Here is a 21928-nt window from a genome sequence, read left to right as displayed (position 1 = left end):
CGAGATATCCTGACTATTAGTTGACAGTATAGTATGTATGTACAGTATGTGTATATAACACACCTGATCAAGGACTGCTAGACCCTCCCAGTCTGGTAAGCACCTACATCTTTCAAACCCAATGACCCAGTTACTAACACTTCCTGTAAAAAAGTGCCAAGTTATTCTAGTGATGTCACTAAAGTGCTTTTCCCAACTGACTTTGACAAATTAAAACAGGGTTTTTCTCTTTACGGCTCAAGAATCTTAAAGTTAAGAAAGTTTGCAGTCCAACCAACCAAATATTGCAACAGCTGATTTCACTCCTCTTCAGCTAAAATCAGTGAAATCAGCTGCTGTCATTTTTAATACTTCAATCAATCTGAAGCAAGCTAGTCTGTGTTTGTGTGAGTGTGAGTGTTTCTCTTGTGTAGTGAGAGTGTTACGTGGTGATGGAAAGTTTCTTTTTTGTTTCATTAGCTCCTTCCCTCCTCCCTGCCTCCCTCTATTTGTGAAATCGCTCTTTCAGACAGATTGGAAGCGCCTTGATTTGTGGTGAGCAAAACGAGCTGGCCGGGTTGGAGGGGGATTAGTGCCACTCCAGGACAATTATAATCTGGTTGCTGCCACGGCAACCTTATCTCCTACCTCCCTCCCAACACACACACATTCTCTTAATTGGACGCAAGTCTCAGTGTGGAAACAACAGCGCTGAGTTCTCCGTGGCCTCGGTGAGGCCGCGTTCAATCGTGAAGCTACGTGAGGTAACGGCGGTCAGACCGGAGGAAAATGGAGAGAGTCTGAAGTCATTTAACAAGCGGCACCGTGTCGTATGAACCTTTATAAAGAACTTAAATGAGGATGTTTGAGATTTTAATGAAGGCTTGTAATCCATCAAAGGCACTGAGTAGTCACTGTGTGAGCAATCAATCCAAAAAAAAACCCAACATGTTTATCTCCTGAGCCAACAAAAGCACTGCTGGGCCACAAATGGACTGTGTGTCATTTAATGTCACTGGAATAAAAACCCAGTGGCCACTTTATTAGGCACACCGTTAAAATCTCATCACATTCAATACAACAGCTCTGCCACGAAACCTTCTTTTACAAAGCTTACACGTTTTCAGTGTCAACAGTTGTTGTCAGATGCATTTCTCAGCTACATTTATCACATTGCAGATTTCAAAACTACAACTGAATTAACTGGTTATTAAACCAGTGAGTGTCTCTCTCAACCTGTTTTCAGATATGTTGCTAACAAACTGACCCACTCTCATTTAGCATTTTCCCCTGATTTATTCAAGCGTTGGCATTATTTTGTAAATTGCCTGCACTTTGAGTTAGAAAAGCAGATATTTCCACTAAACACATCACATCAATATGCTTACTGAGGCTTCAATGCATTCGCTGTCCTGAAGACAAAAGAAGCAGCGATTGAGAAAAGGCGAATTACTGCCTCAATTTCTCAAGAACACGATACGTGAGGAATTTGGAAGAGTGGTCATGAATCACGAATGGCCCACGAAGAATGAACAGCAGGACATGTGCTGATTCACTCGGAGACAACTGGGCTGGACATGAAGGCTGTTGAAGGACGACACTTTGGCTGCTGCAGGGACTGAACCTGTAAGACTCTGTGATGCTGCTTCATCCTGGTGTCTCACATCACGCGTGAACAACGGCTATAAACAGTATTGACTTTAATGTCCTTATGCTCGAAGTGAAAAAAAAAACCCTGACAAATTAAATTAAATTAAAAACAAATATAAAACATGATATAAAAGTGCCACAATCAGAGTGTCAGTCGGCCTTTCGAGGGCAGCCTGCTGCAGATTTACTGTTCTTTGAAGGTTATTGGTTTCCTGAGAAGTTTTCTTGCGTCCTTCTGCTGATTTGGCCTTTCTTGACAAATCTTAACTGTATAACTATTTGCCATAAATGTTTATTTCCTTAACACAAGTGTGTCTGCCTGCAGTGCTCAACAGGGATGGTCTCTCTAACATCAGCGCACTGTGATGTCTGTTTCTCTTTCTTTATATATTCCCCTCAAGGAGGTTAATGGACATAGTTGCACATGTAAGATTACAAAACGTAAATGGACAGAGACACTTATTGCCCAGTAATTTAAATCAAGGCAAATACAAAGATCTTTGGATTCTGAACGCATATGATTCAAAACCACATAAACAAGACAGATTCTCCTCTAAAACTCTGAAATAAACCTTTGTGCAGGTGCCAAGACAAATCCTTCAAAACTGCTTATATTTGTGTTTAAGTTGACCTTCTCTTTCCATGTAATTCCTACTCATCCATTGCACTTCACATGCTGGACTGTCAGGTGCATAAACTTATACAACCCCACAAGAATTTATGTTCTGTTTTACTGTTTGACTGTTTTGTCTTTACTGGTTTTATTGCATGCTATTTCTCCCCATTACCTCTGCTGCTGCAACAACTTAATTTCCCCACAGGGATCAATAAATTTTCATGTTATCTTCGTTTCAAATATACACAGGCATCAATGAGAAAACGAGAATTCATTTCTCCGCCTGCCAAATAAACACAACACTCAAACCTGCAGGCCTGTTCAAAATGTCCTCGCACAGTCGAGCTTGGACATCCGCGAGAAAACAAATCGTCTCCTCTGCAGTCTTGAGAAACTAACTTTTTTTGTGTTTTTAACCTGTCAGCTATGATGTAGTATGCTAATATTCTTATTTTACAGTGTATGATAAAACTATAATAAATACCGTACGGGGTGATGATGGATGTTTTGTTGCAGGTTGTGACTTGCCGACTATTCCTCCATCTGGCAGCCTGTGATGGAGGGATTTTCTCTGCTGCTCTCTCTCTCTTACAACAGAGGTTCGATTGGCCATAATTGGCTCCTGTTTGCAGCTAGGTATTGATCATCTCCATGGACCCTCTATTCCACCCTTCCTCCTCCACCCTCCCTATTTCTCTCTCCCTCATTCTCCTTACTTCCCTCCTCCCCCCTTTTCCAACCGTTTCTCTCTCAGACCTCGCTGCTGCCACTTTGATAAGCATGGTGAATGGCGTGCCGTCATCGGTGCAGACTAACTCTTGAATCAATAGGCGAGTGCAGACGCTCAGCAGTCTATTTCCTGCAGAGATGGTGGGGAATAGCAATGCTAAAAGTTGAAAACCAAGAGCGACAGAGGCTGAGAGAGAAGGCGGCAGGGACGGAGTGGGCGCCATCAGAAATGATCTTTTTCTTGAGGTGCTGCTCACTAACTGTATTTGTTACTTTTCTATTAATTGATTTACACAAGTGCAATTATAAAGAATGTACTCCATACAGGAAGTAACAAAAAGTGAGAAAAGAATGAAAGGAAGGTGAACGGAAAGTCAAATCTCAAAAGGATTTACTTTGAAAACAGTTTGTCTTTCCAGAAAAAAATTACTCAGCTACTCTGAATAAGATTTATTACCAAAAAAGTGAGAAATGACAGATATCAAAAGGCCTATGTGGGGGTATGTTGTTTTGTAAGATGCATGAATGCTACATGGACACCCCTGACGCTTTGGGAAAGCCCCTTTCCTGTTTCAACAACAGTGCCCCGTGCACAAAGCCAACTCCACGGAGAAATGTTTTTGTGGTGTGGAAGAGCTTGACTGGCCTGCACAGAGTCCTGACCTCAACCCCATCCGACACCTTTGAGACTGACTGGAACGCAGACTGTGAACCAGACCTTAACCCCCAACATCAGTGCTGGACCTCACGAGCAAATCCCTGCAGCCAGGTTCCAAAAGAGAAGAGGCTGCTTTACAGTAGCAGTGGATTAATGCGCGTGGTCGGGGTCGTCCACATACTTTTGGCCCTTGTAGTGTATTCTGATTCTGTTTCATTTGGGCCGAATACTCATAAATTGTAACAAACCATCCAAACTTTTGTTTTAATTGAAAGTGAAAAGTGTAAACTGATGTGTGTACTCACATCGGTGACCCCGGCCTCCAGGATGCTGAGCTTGGCTTCTTTCTCCACAGCCGCTTTCTGCTGAGCTACAGTGAGAAAAGAACAGCGAGGTGAAGACGATCATCAATGATCTGAAATAGCGTGGAATATTATATAGAAACAAACAGCCCCACATTAAAACTCACCGTTGGTTTATGAAACTAAATCAGTCAAACAACAATCTACAGACCAAAGTAGACAAATAAAAATGAGTTGATTGCCGTAACAGAAGAAAAGAGCAATAACTTTCCAACACAACAGCCATCTACATTACAGTACTCCTACTCTCCGTACAGTTTAAACTGGTTCAACTGAGATTTGATTAATCCCTGGTGTCCACAATAATGTGCAGTACGCATCCATGTGTGTACAGACGCTACTATTAATCAATGGTACGAATTCTGCCAAACCAGCTTTTAAACTCTGCGCTCGACTGGCTCACAGAAAATCAATGCTTCCTCCTTCCTCCTGAGCTTTACACACAACGTATATACAGCAGAACCAGAAACCCGCTGATCCAAACACCTCGGAAATGTAATTTGGTTTAACCAGTGAAACTTACAGATTACTAAAACACATCCTGAATCATCGGGTTCAGAAACATATCACAGCTTTTTTGACTTGTTTTATATTAGAACTGCAGGGTTACGTCATCATTAATGTGTTACAGTCACAGGACACAATCGGAAAAAATAAGAATCAGATTCTTCAGTACATTACTGTCATACACTAGCAACGTAGCACTCTGGAGGCCCCAAGAGGCAGCAGGGGAGAACAGATTCGAGCTATGAAAGTCTGAAGTACCCAGTGCTGGTGTGTCTTCATCCTGCTTTTGTTTTCAATTATCAGTGGTAATGTCTTGGCAACTGTTAAACAGATTGGTACAGGCATTCAGGTTCCCCACAGCATTGATTATAACAACTCTGACTGACTTTTCACCGAACACCAACATTTTAATTTGACAAGTTCTTCAGCGTCTAGACCAAATACCTTCAAAACTAACACATTCTCATCAGTTTTACTTTGTGTTAATTGGCAAATTAGCATGCTGACACGCTAGGTGACCGTGAAAAACATTACCTGCTAAAGAAAGCTACCAACATATTAGCATTTTCATTGTGAGCATGTTGCCATTCTGATGTTAACCTTTAGCTCAAAACAGCGCTGTGCCAAAGTACCAACAGAGCCGCTAGGGAGGCTGTAGACTCTTAAATCTTATTTTAGTGACTGCACAAACACCACCATACTGGTGTTCAGTTAGCAGGTGTGTAGTTACCTCCTTTCCTTTGTTCCTGTTTACTACACTTTTAGACGTTTTAAATCAAATCCATGTAGCAAGGACATCTGTCCAACTGTAGAGCACGGGCGGCAAAGGTAGCTGTGGCAGATCATGTGGGCTCTTACCAATCAAAACAATCCATGTTATCAGCCACATATTATCTCCAGCTTGTGAAGTGGCGACCAGGTAGGAGGTCAAAATCATATTGTACAGTTGGCGAATTGTCCTACTGGCTCTTGAGTGGAATACATACTTTTTTATGAAGCGAACATCAATTCTCTCACATCGTCCTTTATTATTCGCCACACTACATCTATCCTTTAGACTGAGGTCAGAGCCAAGCCTGCACAGAAATCTGGGTTTTAGCAAACAGGTGGTGAAGGGGGTGATGTCATTTGGGGTTATCATCTGAGCACTTTCCACACACGAACGTTTGCTGAATTAGGCCAACAACACCTCCACCGGGCTCGACAATAAATTCTGCTACAGCTATTACTATAGAATATCTTCACTTTATGAAATATGAATTTTAACCTGACCTGCCGCCAGGCAAGTATTACAACACATTTCCACACAAATAGAATTAAACCCCGCACAGAGCGCTCTTTTTTCATCATCTTAAAGGGATACAAATGGAGGGCTACAATTGAAATTCACAGCAGAGCACATATTAAAGCCAGAACAAAATGTTATGAAAAAAAAAAAGAAAGGTACATAATTACATTCACTTTACTTTGCATCTGAATACACCGGTGTGGAGACGGAGAGCGAGTCTGCTTTGTTGACACACCAGGCAGATGAAGGATATGCAAATAGCGAGCCTTGACTCTGCCATAGACCTCCAAATTCACCAACAGCTTTTATAATAAGTCTTTCAATCTGGCAGAGCATAATTCGCCAGTGTTGTGTAGCCACAGACCTTGACCTTAATCACCGTTGTCTAAATGAGAAGCTCTTTACAATGTACAAAACCACATCATTCACCTATAGAAAAAGAAATAGTCTGTCAGCACTTACATCTCTCTAATACCTAAAGATAACAACATTAAGGTACAGACAACAAGCCTGTGCATGCTTTGGTTACTGCGTGGTATGTGGTTAAGGCGTTATATGGTCGTAGGCCTCCACAAAGTATGACAAATAGACTCATCTGGGTTACATACAGGACAGTATGCTGTAGTAAAACCACCGTGAAGTGTGACTGTTTCTAATAGAGAACTGGCTGACTGGTCGGCGTCCAGGACCCAGACAGAGACGTATGAACACCTTGTCGGCGAAAGCCAAGTGGGCCGACATGTCTTAATAATGCTGTCAGCAGGTAGCGACTCCAGGCTCAGCTCCCGTCACTGAGAAATAGAAGCTGAAGTGGTTGAATTGGTTTGTCAGCGTCGCCTCTTCTTCTGTTCACTGAGGAGCGTCTGAATAGACTTCTGGTTCAGTGTCACGCGTGTCTGATGGAGACGCCGGCTGCTTCTTGTTTGTCCTGCCGTCTCAGGTGTGTTTCCCGTCGCTCGTCAAAGGTAAAACAGAAGTTGTGACATCACTAAATGGACTGTGGTCAGAAGTGCGACCTGCTTGAATGGTTCAGCCCGCAGAGAGCTTTTGGAAGCTGCATGGATTAATCGACTTTTACTTACATGACTCACAGTTTTTAAAGGCTGTAGCCACATCACTCTTCTTAACTGCACTTCCCCCTGTTACTTGATGTTAATGCCACCTTTCTAAATGACTGCAACTAGCATTACTATTGGATAAAACAAGTTGAACCCCTTAGATAAGCCTCTTCACTGGTGCACAGAGCGGGTACATCTTATCCACCATGATCCACAGCTGTGTAAGGCTTGGCTTAGTGTTCAGGTGTACCAGAAAGTAGAACAGCAAAACAGGTGGCCACTTGGTGACGTACTGACTATGTTGTGCAATGCCTGCTGGACCATTAGTTGTAGTTAGTTTAGTGAATTGACTTGTTAGTGATTTCCAGTCCGAAATGTTTCTACTATACATGCTGGTGTGGCAGAGCCCTGATCGCCGGGTTATACTAGAAAAGAAGTGGTTTGTACGACATGTTGTTCGACCACGTTAGAAATCAGAAGTGAACTGAACGGCCACTAGTCCGACGTCGGGAAGGCGTGGGGGGAGGGGGTTCCCAAAGCCATTTGACCGTCCGACAAGCGCTGACGGAGAACACTGGCCCCTTCAGTCTGACCTCTAGAGTGCAGTCAGTGGCTATAAGGAGGCTTTCAGACTTTCGGGTTTTCTAGCAAGGCGGTAAATACTGTCACAATAAACAATGTAAAGCAGCGTACCAGAAAAACCTGAGAACAACATTTTGTCAGATCCTTTGTGTCTGCTTCACCAGGCAAAGGACCACAATCCCAGTCATTTTTCAAGAATTGAAGAGGACAGTTTGAAGCTGTCGTCATGCAGACCTGAAAAATGCAGACCTGTCAGGTTTTTTTTCCCCAGATATCACATCGCAATCTGAAAAGTTTAATTTGAGAGATAAGGGGGGAAGGGTTGAGGAGTGGTTTGTTTAGAGGTTTGTTTTGCAGCCTTTGGAGCCACAAGCTTTGGCCTCCAGAACTAAATAACATATTATAGCAGCTTTATCTTACTTTCATTTTACAGATTAAATCTGTTTTTTTTTTTGGTTTTTTTTCAATCTGATGCTGTCAATCCCTCTGTTGGCGCCATTTCTTTCACTTCATTGTCACTTACTTTGAATGAAAGTTGTAGTGGTGCCAATGCAGTGATTTCTCCAAACTGTTTTAAAGGATTAATTAAGTTCAAATGAAACACAGGCAGAGATGGTAAACAGCAGGCAACTTTGGGACCAGACTCAGTGAAACAAGTAAAGACTCTGTTGCCTAAAGTGCTTTTGGTAATTGCTGAGGCAAAACCTATTTGACTTGCATCTGCAGGAAAGCCTAATTGACAGGCTCACACATCCACACACAGAAACACCTACACACACACACACACACACACACACACACACACACACTTAATTCCTGATACAGAATCAGAGAAAAAAGCCTGATATACCCAAACACAAACAAACATGAAAGCGCTCGACATGATTTTCGTTGGGAGGGAATCAGAAAAATCCACAGCAACACAGGCGCCTGTGTGGTTCCCCGCAGTGACTTGCCATGCGGCCAGCGAGCGTGACTACATCACAGGCGGCGAGCTCCCTCTAATTAGCGAACAAGTCTTTGGACCTCCCAACACCGCGGCACCGCGGCCTCTCCGAAATGTAGCCAAGAGCTATCCGGACCATCCATTCCTCTCCTCTCCTGCAGACTACAAATGAGTCCAAGTCAGACTGCTCGTGAACAGGCGAGCCGAGGTGCCTCATTCGTACCCCAGCGAGCTTTCTCTCCAAAACCCAAATTGGATCCATTTTTAAGAAGCTGCAATGGGATGAGTGTCGTGATCAGACCGACTGGAGGCTTTTCTTTTAGCCGGGCTGGCAGCGCAGTGTGAAAATAAGCTGTAATGTGACAAAATGGGAATGAAGCCGCAATGGACTACAGACTTATAGCGAGTTGCAGGGAAATGATCTATACTCAGATTATTCTCCTTTTTCCATTTCAAGAATATTCCATCTTCCATTGTACCTCTCAGATACATTTGGACCGCGGGGAAAAAATTGGGCCTGAAGGGAGAAACGAGGACGAAATCTCATTTCTACGAAAGGGGCCCCTTTATTTTCCCTCCAAAACACACGGAGGCGCTTCATTTGTCACCCGTGCCGCCCCTGTCCTGAATTTTGCTTTATGTTAACTCAATGTATCTGAGGCGCCTAGAGGGAAACACAGCGAGTGCCGGGGATTCAGAAATGCTTCATTTTTCACTGTTGACAAAAGGGAAAGGCCCAGGCTGGCTCCACGAGTCCTGGACCAACAGAATAGATGCTTTTGCAGCATCGAGAGGTCGTTATTTCAACTACTAACCACCCCCACCCACCCAGCCTCCATACCTCTCACTCAACCTCCTGGGTACATTTCAGGAGCCGTATAATGAGAAGAAAACAACAGCCATCCTTCAAAACCAAAGGCAGGGAGAGCAGCGCAGCCATCACTGCAGTGACACAGTACAGGGACGTAATCACATTAGTTGATCATGAGAGCAACTTTCCTGGGCAAATTAAAATATATCGCTGGCTGTTTTGTTTTTCTGTGCCCCTGCAAGATCAGGTCCACAGCCACCCAACCATCACTGAACGTCTTGCAGATAATAAAAAAGCCAACAGGGAAAACAGTTTTGCAGCTAATAAAAAAAGCCAACCGAAAAAATGTTGCAGCTAATATTAAAAAAAACTTGCTGATCATAAAGCCAGGAGAAGTTATGTTATGAGAAGTGAAGTTCAGGCATTTCTTTCAGCTGCAGGTACAAAACCTGTTTTAAACCTGTTTGGGGGTAATCCCAAAATATCCTTTTGGAAAGTGTGCTCTTTTCTTAAAACAGCTAAAAAACAAACTGAGGGGGAGTGATGTTCAGTATTGTTTTTATTTTGACTTTGTGAAATAAGTTTGTATATCTGATGAAACGGTGATCAAAGCAAGTCAAACTGTCTTTATGCAAACAAACAAAATAAAGTAAAATACATTTTAAAAAATATGTCCGACTTAAAGGTTCCATATGTAACAATATGCAATAATTTACATGTATTGATCACTTTTTATTGCCAATGTGTGAAGTCCACCTAGCTTGCTTGCTAACGCAGACGAATTGCTAGCTAGCTAACGTAGCAAAATGCTGTCTTGAGTGGATAAGAGAGTTTGTGGAGCAAACTCGCGGGCTGTTGGGCTGAAGAAAACTTAACATATCGCCCAACGCTAGTGTATAACTGACGATTGCTTTCTGCTAGCCAAGAGCGATGCACGGCAGGAGTGGGCAACGCTAACTGTAACCTGAGCTAAGGTAACGTAGCTATAAGGCAGGGATCTAAATGCATTACTTCTACAGGTTCACTGTAGACATAATAATGTGAACACCTCTTGTAAAAGAACATACAGTATGTAGTCACACCTACTGCTAAAGTTGTGTCATGTTGGGTGCCAATTAGTATTTTCAGCTATAAAAGAGGTAATCAACTCTGAGTTTGTAGCAACATAGGCAATACTACATACGGATATGTTATATGTATGACATATGTGAGTGTGCATTGTCCCTGTGAAACAGCAAAATAAAGTTTAGTTATAAACTAACAGCGCTCTGAAGAGGCACAGTCATGTGTGCTTAAACCACAGAGGCACCAGTGAAAAAAGAAAAGAAAAATATCACCAAGATCAGTCTGGAAAATCATGACAACATGTGACAAAAACTGCATCAACACAAATACTTCAAATACTTCTAACCCAACATGCCTCACCACTGAAGCTCTGCGGTGATTCAGTTACTTAAATTCTTATTCATGAAGTGTGAAGCAGACTTTTCCCCCACAACATACAGACATTTCCAACATGAACTCTTCATCTCATAATCGACGCCAGGAGCCACAAGTACTTCTGTCGAAACAGATTTGCCTGTCATTTTTTCAAAAGCATCTTAATTAGATATGGTTTCGCTCTCACTTGCATTAATTTGATTTCTGATATCAACTTTTCAGCCTTCAATCTGTTCCTTGTTGATCCCCCCACTCCTCCACCCCTGGGTGTTATTGCCTGCAGTAATCTAGGATGCAGTATGAACCAGCAGCAGTGGCTTGGAGGGGGGGGGGGGGGGGACGCTCCATGAAGACAATGCCATGTGTAATTAAATTCAAAAGCAGGGGGCCGAAATGGCATCCAGGGCCACCTGGGGGACGAGAAACCATTAAGGGAGAAGAGACAGAGACACAGAGAGGGAGAGATGTGAAGACTGAGAGAAAAGAGGAAGGGAGAGGGTGATAGACAGACGGGGGAGACAGAATGAGAGGTGGGAGAAAGAGTGAAAGAGACAGATAGAGAAGGGGTGAGGGAGGAGGGGGAGGAAAGAAAAATGAGGGGGAAGGAAGAGTGAGAGAAAGGGCGGTTGATTGAAGGAGGAACGGGGAGATTCAGATAAAGAAAGACAAGAAAGAGAAGTGAAATGGGACAAAAAGAGAGGGAGGAGGGAAGAAAGAAAAGACAAATGGAATGAGACGGAGAGAACTGACGTCATTTTGATCCAATATCAACATACTAAATAATAAGCTTAGAAAAATATGATCAATATCACAAACTGTGACTGTACCTCTGTGGTCCTGAGATAAGGGCCAATATCTGCTTTGCTTGTCCAATAAAAGTTCCGGTTTTGCTCTTTAGAGAATTAGCAGGGTTTTCCAAACTTTTTATTCCTAAGATATATGAAGACGTATTATTGGTCCCAAGACCGATCGAATATTTCATGAGAGAAAACTAACCTTCACAGATGTGATGCATGTTAACAGTTCGTTCATTCCTGCGGCTATAAGACTGTTTAACTGCACATAAATCTGCACAATTTGTACATACTTTATATTTTTCCGTGTATATATCTATTTTCGTCCCCCATATTTTTTATATCTGTATTTATTATTTGTATATTGTTTTTTCTTTTTAAAAAAAATACTTCTAATTCTCATTGACACAGTGCTGTCTGCTGTGTGTTTCTGTCTTTGCTGCTGTGACGTGTAAATTTCCCCGCTGTGGGATTAATAACAAGTCTCAGTCGAAGTCTAACGTACTGCAAAGTGGATGCACAGAATCCTTTCATACAAAAACATGCAATGAATGAAATTTCAAACATTTCCTCGTTAATGTGAAACCAGGTCAGCTGATTTCAATCCTGCTCAATTTTATGTTCCTGAAGCATTAAAATGCTGTAGGGTGACATTTGTAACTGTATGTAAAAGTTATATATATACTGTATATATATAAATTAAAATGTAAAAGTTTCAAAGGTAATAAAAGTTATTTTCTATATTACACTTTTGTTTGGACGTACAATAAAAAGACAAAAAAAAACCCTCATGTAGAGGTTGAATGTGTTGCTTTCTGAAGTTGTTAATGAAGTTGTTCACATACTATTTACAGAAGCTACAGAAACTTTAACATCCCATTTGAGTCATTTTCTGTTTTGCTCACCAGATGAACACAACTCCAACATTCACTCTCCTTTGAACTGTTCTGGCTTCCTGAGAGAAGCGTCTGGCTCTTTAGCTGCTGGATGCTCCACATTCTTCACCAGCTAGTCTCTGTTTGGTACCTTTTGATTCATTGTTAATGTAAAAAAAAAATCTTGATCAGTGGAGCATTAAATTAACTTTGTCAGTGTCACAGTTTCACTTCTAGATTTCAAAATAATCTGCTAATGATCCACTTTCAAAATTCCCTCAAAAATGTTGCCGTCAAACGTTGGTAAACGTGTGAATGTTAGAGGTATTTTCTGAATATTTAAGCAGCATTTCTTTACAAAATGAGATCTGGATTTGCCTCCTACAGTGGCATGATGTAACCTCTTGCTGTAAAGTTAACATCAGGGTCGTCGAGTCCACCTGAGAACTCTACACAGATACAATAACACAACGGCCGTAATGTGTTTGTTTGCTTTGCTGTGTTGAACGATGTTCACTGCTTTAATTGATGACATTTAGCTCTTCGCTTCTGCTCCGTTTGATTCATTCACATTTTAAAAGGCAGGTATTAAACACCTCTATTAGTTTACATAAACAATTCATTAAGCTGATATGACACTGGGGACCCCGGCAGGAAAACATATCCCGACCACCCACAACAATTAATGACCTCGCATCAGCCGACGCCTCGCTGCACTGAGACAGGAAGCCTTATTCCAATAACAAGCGCTCATTAGCAGATCATCGCTCGCACTATGAAATATAAACCCAAATAACCCAGCAACATTTTTCTAACCTCTGTTTTTACTGGGAGTTTTCCTCCACTGGCTGCTTGGCATTCACACAGTACACAGCCACTCTCCCACTGGACCAGTTGGGAAGTGTGTAAAAGAGGTTTTCTTTCTGAGAGGGAATTGTCATAAAAACTAATATTCCCCAAGTGGAGGTGACCTTTGAGAAATTGAGTTTGAGTAGTAAAACCCAATACTCCACAAATGGAACTGACCTCCAGTATGTGGAGGAAAAATGAAATAAAACCCTGTCCCGGCTCCAGAAATGTGATGACATACTGGATTTGTGCAAATTGTGCCTCCAGTCTCAAATTTTTCCTACACCGGCACTTCCTCTCTCCCTTTATTCACCCCACCTTACTCCTCTTTACTCCCATCCTTCTTCATGTCCTAATCTGTCCCCTTTCCCCTCCATACCTCCCTTCCTAGTCACTACTTTGCTCTCCTCCATCATCAATCTGTCTCCCCCTTCCCATTCTCCTTGCGTCTCCTTTTCCATCAACTGATCCCTCCTCCCTGTCTTCTCTCCTGTCTCTCCTCTCTACATAAGCAACTTTTCGTTCGTATGATATTCTGTGAAAATGTTCGTATTGTATCCGCTGACAAGTGACGTCGGCATTCCCTCTAACATGGCTTTCACTTTTGGTGAACAGCAGCAGTTTGGTTGGAGATTCAGGTGTGTAATAGCTAATGCAACCTCAAGCATTTGTTTTCATTACTTGTCACAACTCTTGAAGCCACTGACAAACAATGACCTGGGAGTCCAGATCAGAGAAATCATTTTTGATGGTTGTTGAGATTATTGTTTAGTTTGGAGGACTTGTTGGTCTGCAGAGAATGAAAAACTGTCGAGTACCAAAAAGCTGGTGTTGAGGTTCTTAAAAAAAAGTAAGTAAGAACATGTTTTGGTACTAGTACCTACATTCAGGTACTGTACTGGCATCCATACCTAGCCCTGCCTCTGCCCTGTGCTCTAGTCCCCCCCCACCACCACCACCACTTCACACACTTCTATCTTCTTGCCACCTATATCTTATCCTCTTCCCTCCTTCCCTCTCCTCTGCCTACTCCCCCGCCTCTCCAAAGCAGAGTGTTTGTGGGGGGTGTTTATAGGGCTGATAAGTGGCAGATGACGATCGCTTGGCGGGGCCGGAGATAAGGCTGCCAAAGCTGGGGACGCCATCTATCAAACCTCCCACAGCCGAGCCAAGCATCCCCCAGCCGAGGAGCGAGGGAGGGAGGGAGGACGTGGAAAAGGTAACAGCCCTTCATCTTCAGACACAGGAGGAACTCCCTGACAGAGCGGCCGACATGCACCGGATAGTTTCTGTAAATAATGCTCAGTGTTTGTTTGAGCACAAGACGGACGGCTATTTACAGCTTCAGGACGACTGAGGTCAGACAAGAAGACGGCTGCAGCAGTTAAAATGTTTTTATTTCATTAAAAAGACTAAATGAAGTGCGGCTTGTTTTCTGTTAATACGTAACATTAGAAACGGAGGCACTTCTTTTCTTGGTCCCTGATCTGACGGACATGTATCTTGCGGTGGTGTTATTTGCTGTCCAGGGTGGGTGACCCCCACCCATTTAATAATCAGCAAATACAGCAAACATGTGAACGATTATCTAAAATTACAATTTGAGTGGGTGGACTGCAGCAGCTATGTCCTCTGGATCTGTTAAATGTGCAGCTCAGTTAAAAACATAAAAACACATCACTCAGTGAGCGCAATTATCAAAATAATCAGATAGCCACTATCACATACTTTGGGGTTTCATCCGGAATATAAGGAACAGCAGCAGGTGCAGCAATCACATTCAGAATTGGAATAAGTCATATTTTTGGCCAGAATCTGGCAAAGTACGCCATATCCAAAAACATGGTTGGTCTCATGTGACCAAAGGAAGCACAGCTGCAAATAGAAACAGCAGAGAAGGGTCCGATGGCAAAAACTGATCAAACAAACTACTAACTATGCAGATGGACAGTGGAGAAATGGATGATGCAGGTTTAAGAGGTTTACGTGCTTGACATGAATTCAAGCTACAGCTGCCGTTTCAGTGCACAGTCGGTGAGTATTTGAGGTATCACTTAAACCCTTGCTTTGTCCTTTGAGCTGCAAGGGACTACAGACTAAGAGACTAAGACTAAGTAGCAGGTTTGAGAAGTAATCAAACTACCGACGTCCGTGAGGAAATGCAGCAGGATCCAGTTCCTATGTAAAATGTCAATAGGAGACGTGAGAGCTGACCGCCACAGGGAATGGTGAGACAGCTCTGCATCACACGGACAGTCCTTCAGAAACCATTAACACTCCTCTTCTCTCTGACATGACCAGCTCTGATCTGCACGCATCGAGTGGGAAGCAACACGTGATGTGTGTGTGATTCTCCATGAAAGCGTATGATATCTGAATTGTGCAAACATATTTACACGTCCTTATACACGTGACATGTTCATCCATATCAGGCTGAATAATGGTTAATGGTATGGTTGGTACTTGATTACTTTTATCATGTAAGACAGTCGCTCCCGTCGGCTTTACAGAGCTTGTGTTTCAGTGAGTTTCAGTTCATTTAGCTGTCCGACCTGCAACGTTACTGTTTTGGTTCACTCTCACGGCTGCAGCAGGCAGCTGTTTTACAGCGAAAAGGGTCAAAAAAACCCCACTGTACACGACCTGCTCAGCAATAAACAGCAGACAGACACAGTTAGAGGCGAGCTGGTGAACATAGTGGAGCACTGAGCAGCCAAAAACACAGATATTTCCCTCAGGAGTTGTTTTTTGGAGACCAAAAACAGAGCTAAATGAGTGTGAATACTGGCCAGGTTCGGCAGAAACGACTTCAAATGAATGGATTATGTTGTTCCGTAACTGCTGGATGTGTAAATAAGCGATTGTTTGTTAATAAGTTTGCTATATGTTCACAACTTGCCCCCCAGTGGCCAAAAAATCAGTTATTGAAGGTTTAAGAAATAGCTACAGTATGTCCGTACCTCAGTGTCACACGATACTAATCTTGTAATCATTTTTAATATAATACTTCACTGCTCAACACATTGTAAGTAACTACAATACTGTTCTTTTACTGCGTTACATATAAAAATGTCAAGGGAGTTATGCTATAGCGTATTGCATTAAAACCTAAATGTTACTACCTATGAAGAAGAATCATTTAGTGCTGCCCCAGTGGCCGTCCTACTGTCGGAGGTGATATCGCCGAGTAAGACGAGACGAAAAAGCACCAGGAGAAGAAGAAGAGAGGCCCCACTTACTGCTCCTGACAGAAAACTTGACATGGAAAGCCAACACTTAACGCCTCCCTCCTCCATCACTCTCCCTCCATTCCTCTCCCTCTCCTGCCTCGCTCGCTCTCTCTCTGATGGATGACCTTTACATCACATATGACTCATCTTCTCGGCTGACTGGGTGAGAGAGCACGCTAGAGAGGGAGAGGGAGAGAGCCGGCGGCGGCGGCGCTGGCCAGGCGGCCACTTGCTTTCCTTTGCTGTCTGATCTCCAGGTGCTGCAGCATGGGGAGGTTCGGACAGTACAATGGCGTATTACAAAGTGCTCAGGAGCTGCTGTATGTGAATGTTTGGGTGCCTTTGCATCTGATCTACCATTTGTCTTTGCTACTTGCTGAAATCTCTTTCCGGTTCTCATGTACGACATATTTACATCTTTCCTGGTGTCCATCCATGAGTTCTGACATGATATTTTTTACTGTCCAACAAGCCATATGTTACCGTATAATACACAGATGATCAACTTGGTTGTCAAAGTCATCTCTAGCAGTTCAGATGGTCGGATCTTCAGTTCATCTCGGCCGTTTTTGCACCTGGATTTTGCATGATTGTGATCTGCTGAGCGGCATTCAGATCACCCGCTAAGCATGTCAATGCCAAGTGGAGAGGAGTTTCATGTGACCATCGGATCAGAAAGAAAGATGCACTGTGTCCTGGGGTGACAACTGGCAGAAGGATCATCTTGCAACTGTTTCCAAACCTTAACAACTGAGCCAAGACACAATGTCTGGCGTGTTGAAGTTGGACCAAGCTCAACTTCCAGGCTAAACTTCTCAAAACAGACAAGCAAACAATCAGCTCCACTTTAAGCGTCGATGGGTCTAGGTATTTGGAGGTATGAAATTAGTGCGACTTCTCTCTCAAGCTCCATTTTATCGTTATTCAGAGAAATCAGAGAGGCAGAGGGATGCAGCGAGGAGGAGGCTAACGGACCCCGCCTTTGTTTGTAGCCAACAGGTAGAAACACTTTGGACTTCTGGTCAACGTCGTATGATCTGGTTTGTGTGAAGCATACTCTTTCCTTCTGCCTGCTGTATATGTGCTCTAAATCAGCAGTGATTATGTATATGATGAGATGTGGTTGTGTGAGTATTTATGTCTTCTTTTTAATGGAGGATTGATGCTCTGACTGGCTTTTCCAATTTGCCAGTCTCACCTTTTAAATGCTCAAATACATGCGATTGTGTTTGTGTATGTGTGTGTGTGTGTGTGTTTTCAGCTCCATGCAGCCTGCTGGCTTTGCGCTGCAGCCAAGGCCAGGCGGTTTGGCAGTCAGGCAGCGGGGGCTCTCGTGGGGGAATCGCGGAGGCTTCTCCTCGGCCGAAATTCCACTTAGAGGAAATATCCTCCATTATCACTGGAGGGAGGACAAGCAGACCAAACGCTGGAGGAGGAAACCTTGAGCTTTCAATCGTTTCCCCCGCCTCCTCACTTCCCCCGTGCAACAATCTATCTGTAAGATGCTCAAGGTTGTTCATCTTGTTCGCATCGTGGCTGCTTCTCTTCGATCTGTATTGACTGGAAGCCATGACAAAAAAGTGCCGCTTTTGTGTTGGAAATATTGGTGAAACATCCAGCAAAACTGACCCTGGCACAAGACAGCCAATACAATAATAAAAAGAAGAAAAAAAAGGGAGCAGTTAAGTTGTACTGGTCTACTAAAGTTATTGAAAAAGAATGCAGCACTGAATTCAACTCCAAGATAAATAAAACTGTTTTGAAGTCAAAGCACATCAATTTGATGATTTCACTCAAAACCAGCTACTGACATTTAATTTGTGGATGAGTGGAGTCGTGCACGTGCTTCAATATGTTCTAACCAGCTGCATCGTAAACTAAAAGCATCAGATATCTGTGACCAGGCTGCACAATCCTCTAAAGTTATTATTTCAACATTAGAAAATGATTTAGTCTGCATCTGGATTCATATCTACATCAAACTACACACGGTGGTAGACAATCATGCTGAGTTACAGCCTTTCAAATATATCATATGAAGTTCTATCTAATTTTGCAGGATTGCTCATATGTGACCTTCACTTGAAAAGTTCAAGTGCTTCATTAATGGCCACATGGTGGCACTATCAACAAATCTTAACTTAAAGTCCTCTTACGAGCTTTTTCAGAAGCTTTCAACCACAAAAAAAGAGAACATGAGACCTCCTATAAACTTGTGTGTAAGTGACACTTTTGTGTTGGAACTTGGAATTAATAGTTCATTAATAGTTCATTGGCTTAACTTTCCATCATATTTCTCTGAGTAGTTTATGACACATCCTGCAAACAAACAGACAAACCAACAGGATCATGTGCCAAGATATGCAGAGAAGAAGAAGAAGAATGTAAACAATACAGGATTTAAAAAAACAGCTTTGTAAATGTGTTGTGTTAAACCTTAAGGATACACACAATGCTTTGGTGAGTAACAGTGAATGAAAATATAACTTTTGTTTGTTTACAAAAAACTCCACAGGGAATCTTTAACTTCCTTGATGGAGGTCATAATTATCTAATCATAACATTCAGTTTTTTTTCACTTGTTTTAACATGCATCCTACTTCTAGCCTGAATACAAGAATGATTCATTGACATTGTATTGACATTGCTCAGTCTACGTTACATCCGGAGAGGAAAACAAAACAGATACAGATGAAAAGTCTGCTGTGTTCACATCAGTTGGGAAGCACTTTCATTTAACGTGACACCCGCCTGGTCGAGCGTGTAGGCATCTTTTCAGCAGAATCCCAGAGAGAGAAAGGCCTGACTTCACAGATACTGAAAACCAGCCTCGACAAAATGCTCAGAGTACGTTCAAGATGTATTAACGCTCACTTCACTTGGCTCGACATAGTTATCCAATGAGCGAAAGGGCAGTAGATCCATATCAGGATACATTTATGGAGTAGACACTGGAGAAAATAACATTTTTAAGTGAGCTGTTGTTCTATATCTTTAAACACAGCGACAGACAAACCTTTTATTTAAAGGCTGGGGAATTAATGGCCAAACCACTCTTTTGTGTCATTTTTAGGAATAAAATGGTATTTTGTGCATTGGCATGATGTTTGGTTTCTTGGTTGGTAAAACCAAAACTAAAATTAAAGTTTTCTGAAAATAAAACACTTCACTTGGCTCTTTAGTTGCCTAACAAACTAATCGGAAGCCATAGTTTATCCATCTTTTTATCATCCAGCCTGTCACATCATATATTTCTTTGACCCTCGCTCATATGTGCAAGAGCAGTTAAAGAAAGAAGGAATGAATTTGGTCACTTTTCACTTCACAAACACATCTCCTGCCTGCAGCCTGCTTCTCACTGCGATGGCCACATCAGACAAACCACCGAGCAGGACGGCAGCAGAGCGCACACATCCTGGTATCAACACAGCCTGGGGGCCACGGTGGCCTGATGGGTAAATCTACGATAAGAGAGCCTTTCACATCAAGACGTTATCCTTGCCGAGCAAGCCATCTTGTCCCACGGCTCCTAATTACAATCCAAGCGGGAAAAAAATCTGGTAAAGTGATAAATTCGAGGAAGTGACAGCAACGCCTGAAATTGAAAGGCTACTGTGGCTCTATCGCTGCCTTACTTCTACTACTGTACTTGTACGGCTAACAATAACATTAACAAAAACAATACAATAATGATGAACTCTTGCTGGTGAGCATGGCTCAGCTTTGGAGAAATGCCAGATGACTTTGAGCAGAAAGAGGCAGGGAGGTGTTGGGAGGCGTACTGAACACCGGCGGCCCCCCTCAGGAGCCCGAGCGATAGTCAAGATTGTAAATAAAGGGCAGCCTCTGGCATAAAAAAAAAAGATGCCAAAGCACGGGCTCTTTGCCACGCTATCAGACTTTTAAAAAAAAAGAAAAAGCAGGGGAAGTGACCGGTGGGTAAACTGGCGTTAGGTTGCCAGCGCCCACTCAGAAGCTACATCTGCGTCACAGATTCAAAGGATAAGAGGGAGATATTACTCCTCCCTGGAGCCTGCGGTGTATCCAAGGCCGGCTTTTACCTGCGGGGCCAAGCAATTTCAGAGGTATTGACTGTCAACAACAGGTACGGGGATGAAGGAGTTCACCATCATTAATACCTTTTTTATGCTGCAGGAAGACAGAGAGGCAGGTAGGAGGAGGCTGTCAGGAGTTTACGGCACACAGATGGATTTCAAGGAAGGAGGCAAAAACAGATATTGGTGATGCAGTTTTTATCCCTGGAAGCAATTTGCTGATTGGTGAAATATTTTCTTTACTTACTCCAAAATATATGTAACATCAGAGCTCTAAAGGTGCGTTCAGACTGAGTGGGGAGTGAATTCTAGAGGTGGTGCGATTGAAAACAAAGTAATTGAAAAGACAACCACAAACTGATTCAGGTTTAATCTAGGCAGCACTGACAGGACATGTTCAAAAGTTGACTCTACATTATAAACCTAGAGGAGAAGTCTGGAGAAAAGTAACTGAATGAACTGCAAGTCCTGCTGAGGCTCACAGTGTTGTTAGCGAGCTACAGCTAATGTCTGCGCTGTCGTCTCTTTGGGGGCTGGGGGAAGGCATTCTGGGAGACGTAAGACATCACGAACTGATGCAGAAACCGACGAGGGCAGCTGATGAAAAGCGGGAACAGTGTAAAGGTCAATTAATACTTCACAAAATACCTGATGATGTGCACTGAATATCACACTTTGATAAAAGGCAACGATGAAATTGAAGGTGTTCTGCGGATTAATCTATTAAACCGCAACAATTTTTGGTCATTGTAAAACTGAATATTTGGTTTATGGACTGTTGGACAGACAAAACAAACTAAAGACTTCACCTTGGTTCTCTGGGAACTATTACACCTACTTTTTACTGATGATTGGGGCCTCTATGAAAATGCCCCAATCATTAATGCCTGAAAGACATGACATCCAAGTATCAAAAGAATCTCATTGAAATCATTCACTAGAATAATATATACAGTTATAAAAACACGTTATATGTCTTTTTACTGTCTGTCTTGATGTGAATGAGGTCCTATGGACCTGCGCGACGTGTGCCTTCATTGTATCTCTACGTCCGTTATTGACGTCTCTGCACCAGAGTCTCCGAAGCAAATACTGCATGTTTACTGCACCTAAACAAAGAATTCATACTGAGGTTTGACCTTCCAAACTGTGAGTGCAGTTTTTCAGATAACATCTTTAACATCTTACACTCGTCGTTAAGCTGCAGAGAACAAAAGGCAAAGTCAAGCAGGCGAGACAACCACAACACAATCATTACGGCATTACTGTAATTTCCCCTATAATCATGAGTGGGACAATACATTTTCTCTAAGTATCTCGTCACTTAGAAGACAGATGCCGGTTCTCTTTGTACCCGACTTGTGTCGTCCCTCATTCCCTTTTTGTCTCAAATCTGATCTACAATAAGTGCAGGAAAGCAAAAGGTTGGAATCAGATTAAACTGCAAGATGACAAAGTTTAAAAGAAGTGGAAGTAAGAAAGTAAAACTTCTGATTAAC

General features: G+C 42.5%; 1 protein-coding gene across 1 annotated transcript in view; it reads right to left on the bottom strand.

The window, feature by feature from the left end:
- The window catches only part of LOC139296026 (receptor-type tyrosine-protein phosphatase N2-like), a 183210-nt gene that overhangs the window by 78019 nt on the left and 83263 nt on the right, over nt 1-21928 (bottom strand). Inside the window, exon 12 of the mRNA XM_070918283.1 lies at nt 3938-4002. Coding sequence (XP_070774384.1) covers nt 3938-4002 — 65 coding nt within the window. The remainder of the gene's footprint in view (nt 1-3937; nt 4003-21928) is intronic.

This window comes from Enoplosus armatus, chromosome 14, assembly GCF_043641665.1.
Source record: "Enoplosus armatus isolate fEnoArm2 chromosome 14, fEnoArm2.hap1, whole genome shotgun sequence".
In the NCBI taxonomy this organism is placed as follows: Eukaryota; Metazoa; Chordata; class Actinopteri; order Centrarchiformes; family Enoplosidae; genus Enoplosus; species Enoplosus armatus.
The sequence above is the reverse complement of the archived record's forward strand: the minus strand, read 5'-3'. Positions and strand labels throughout refer to the sequence as shown.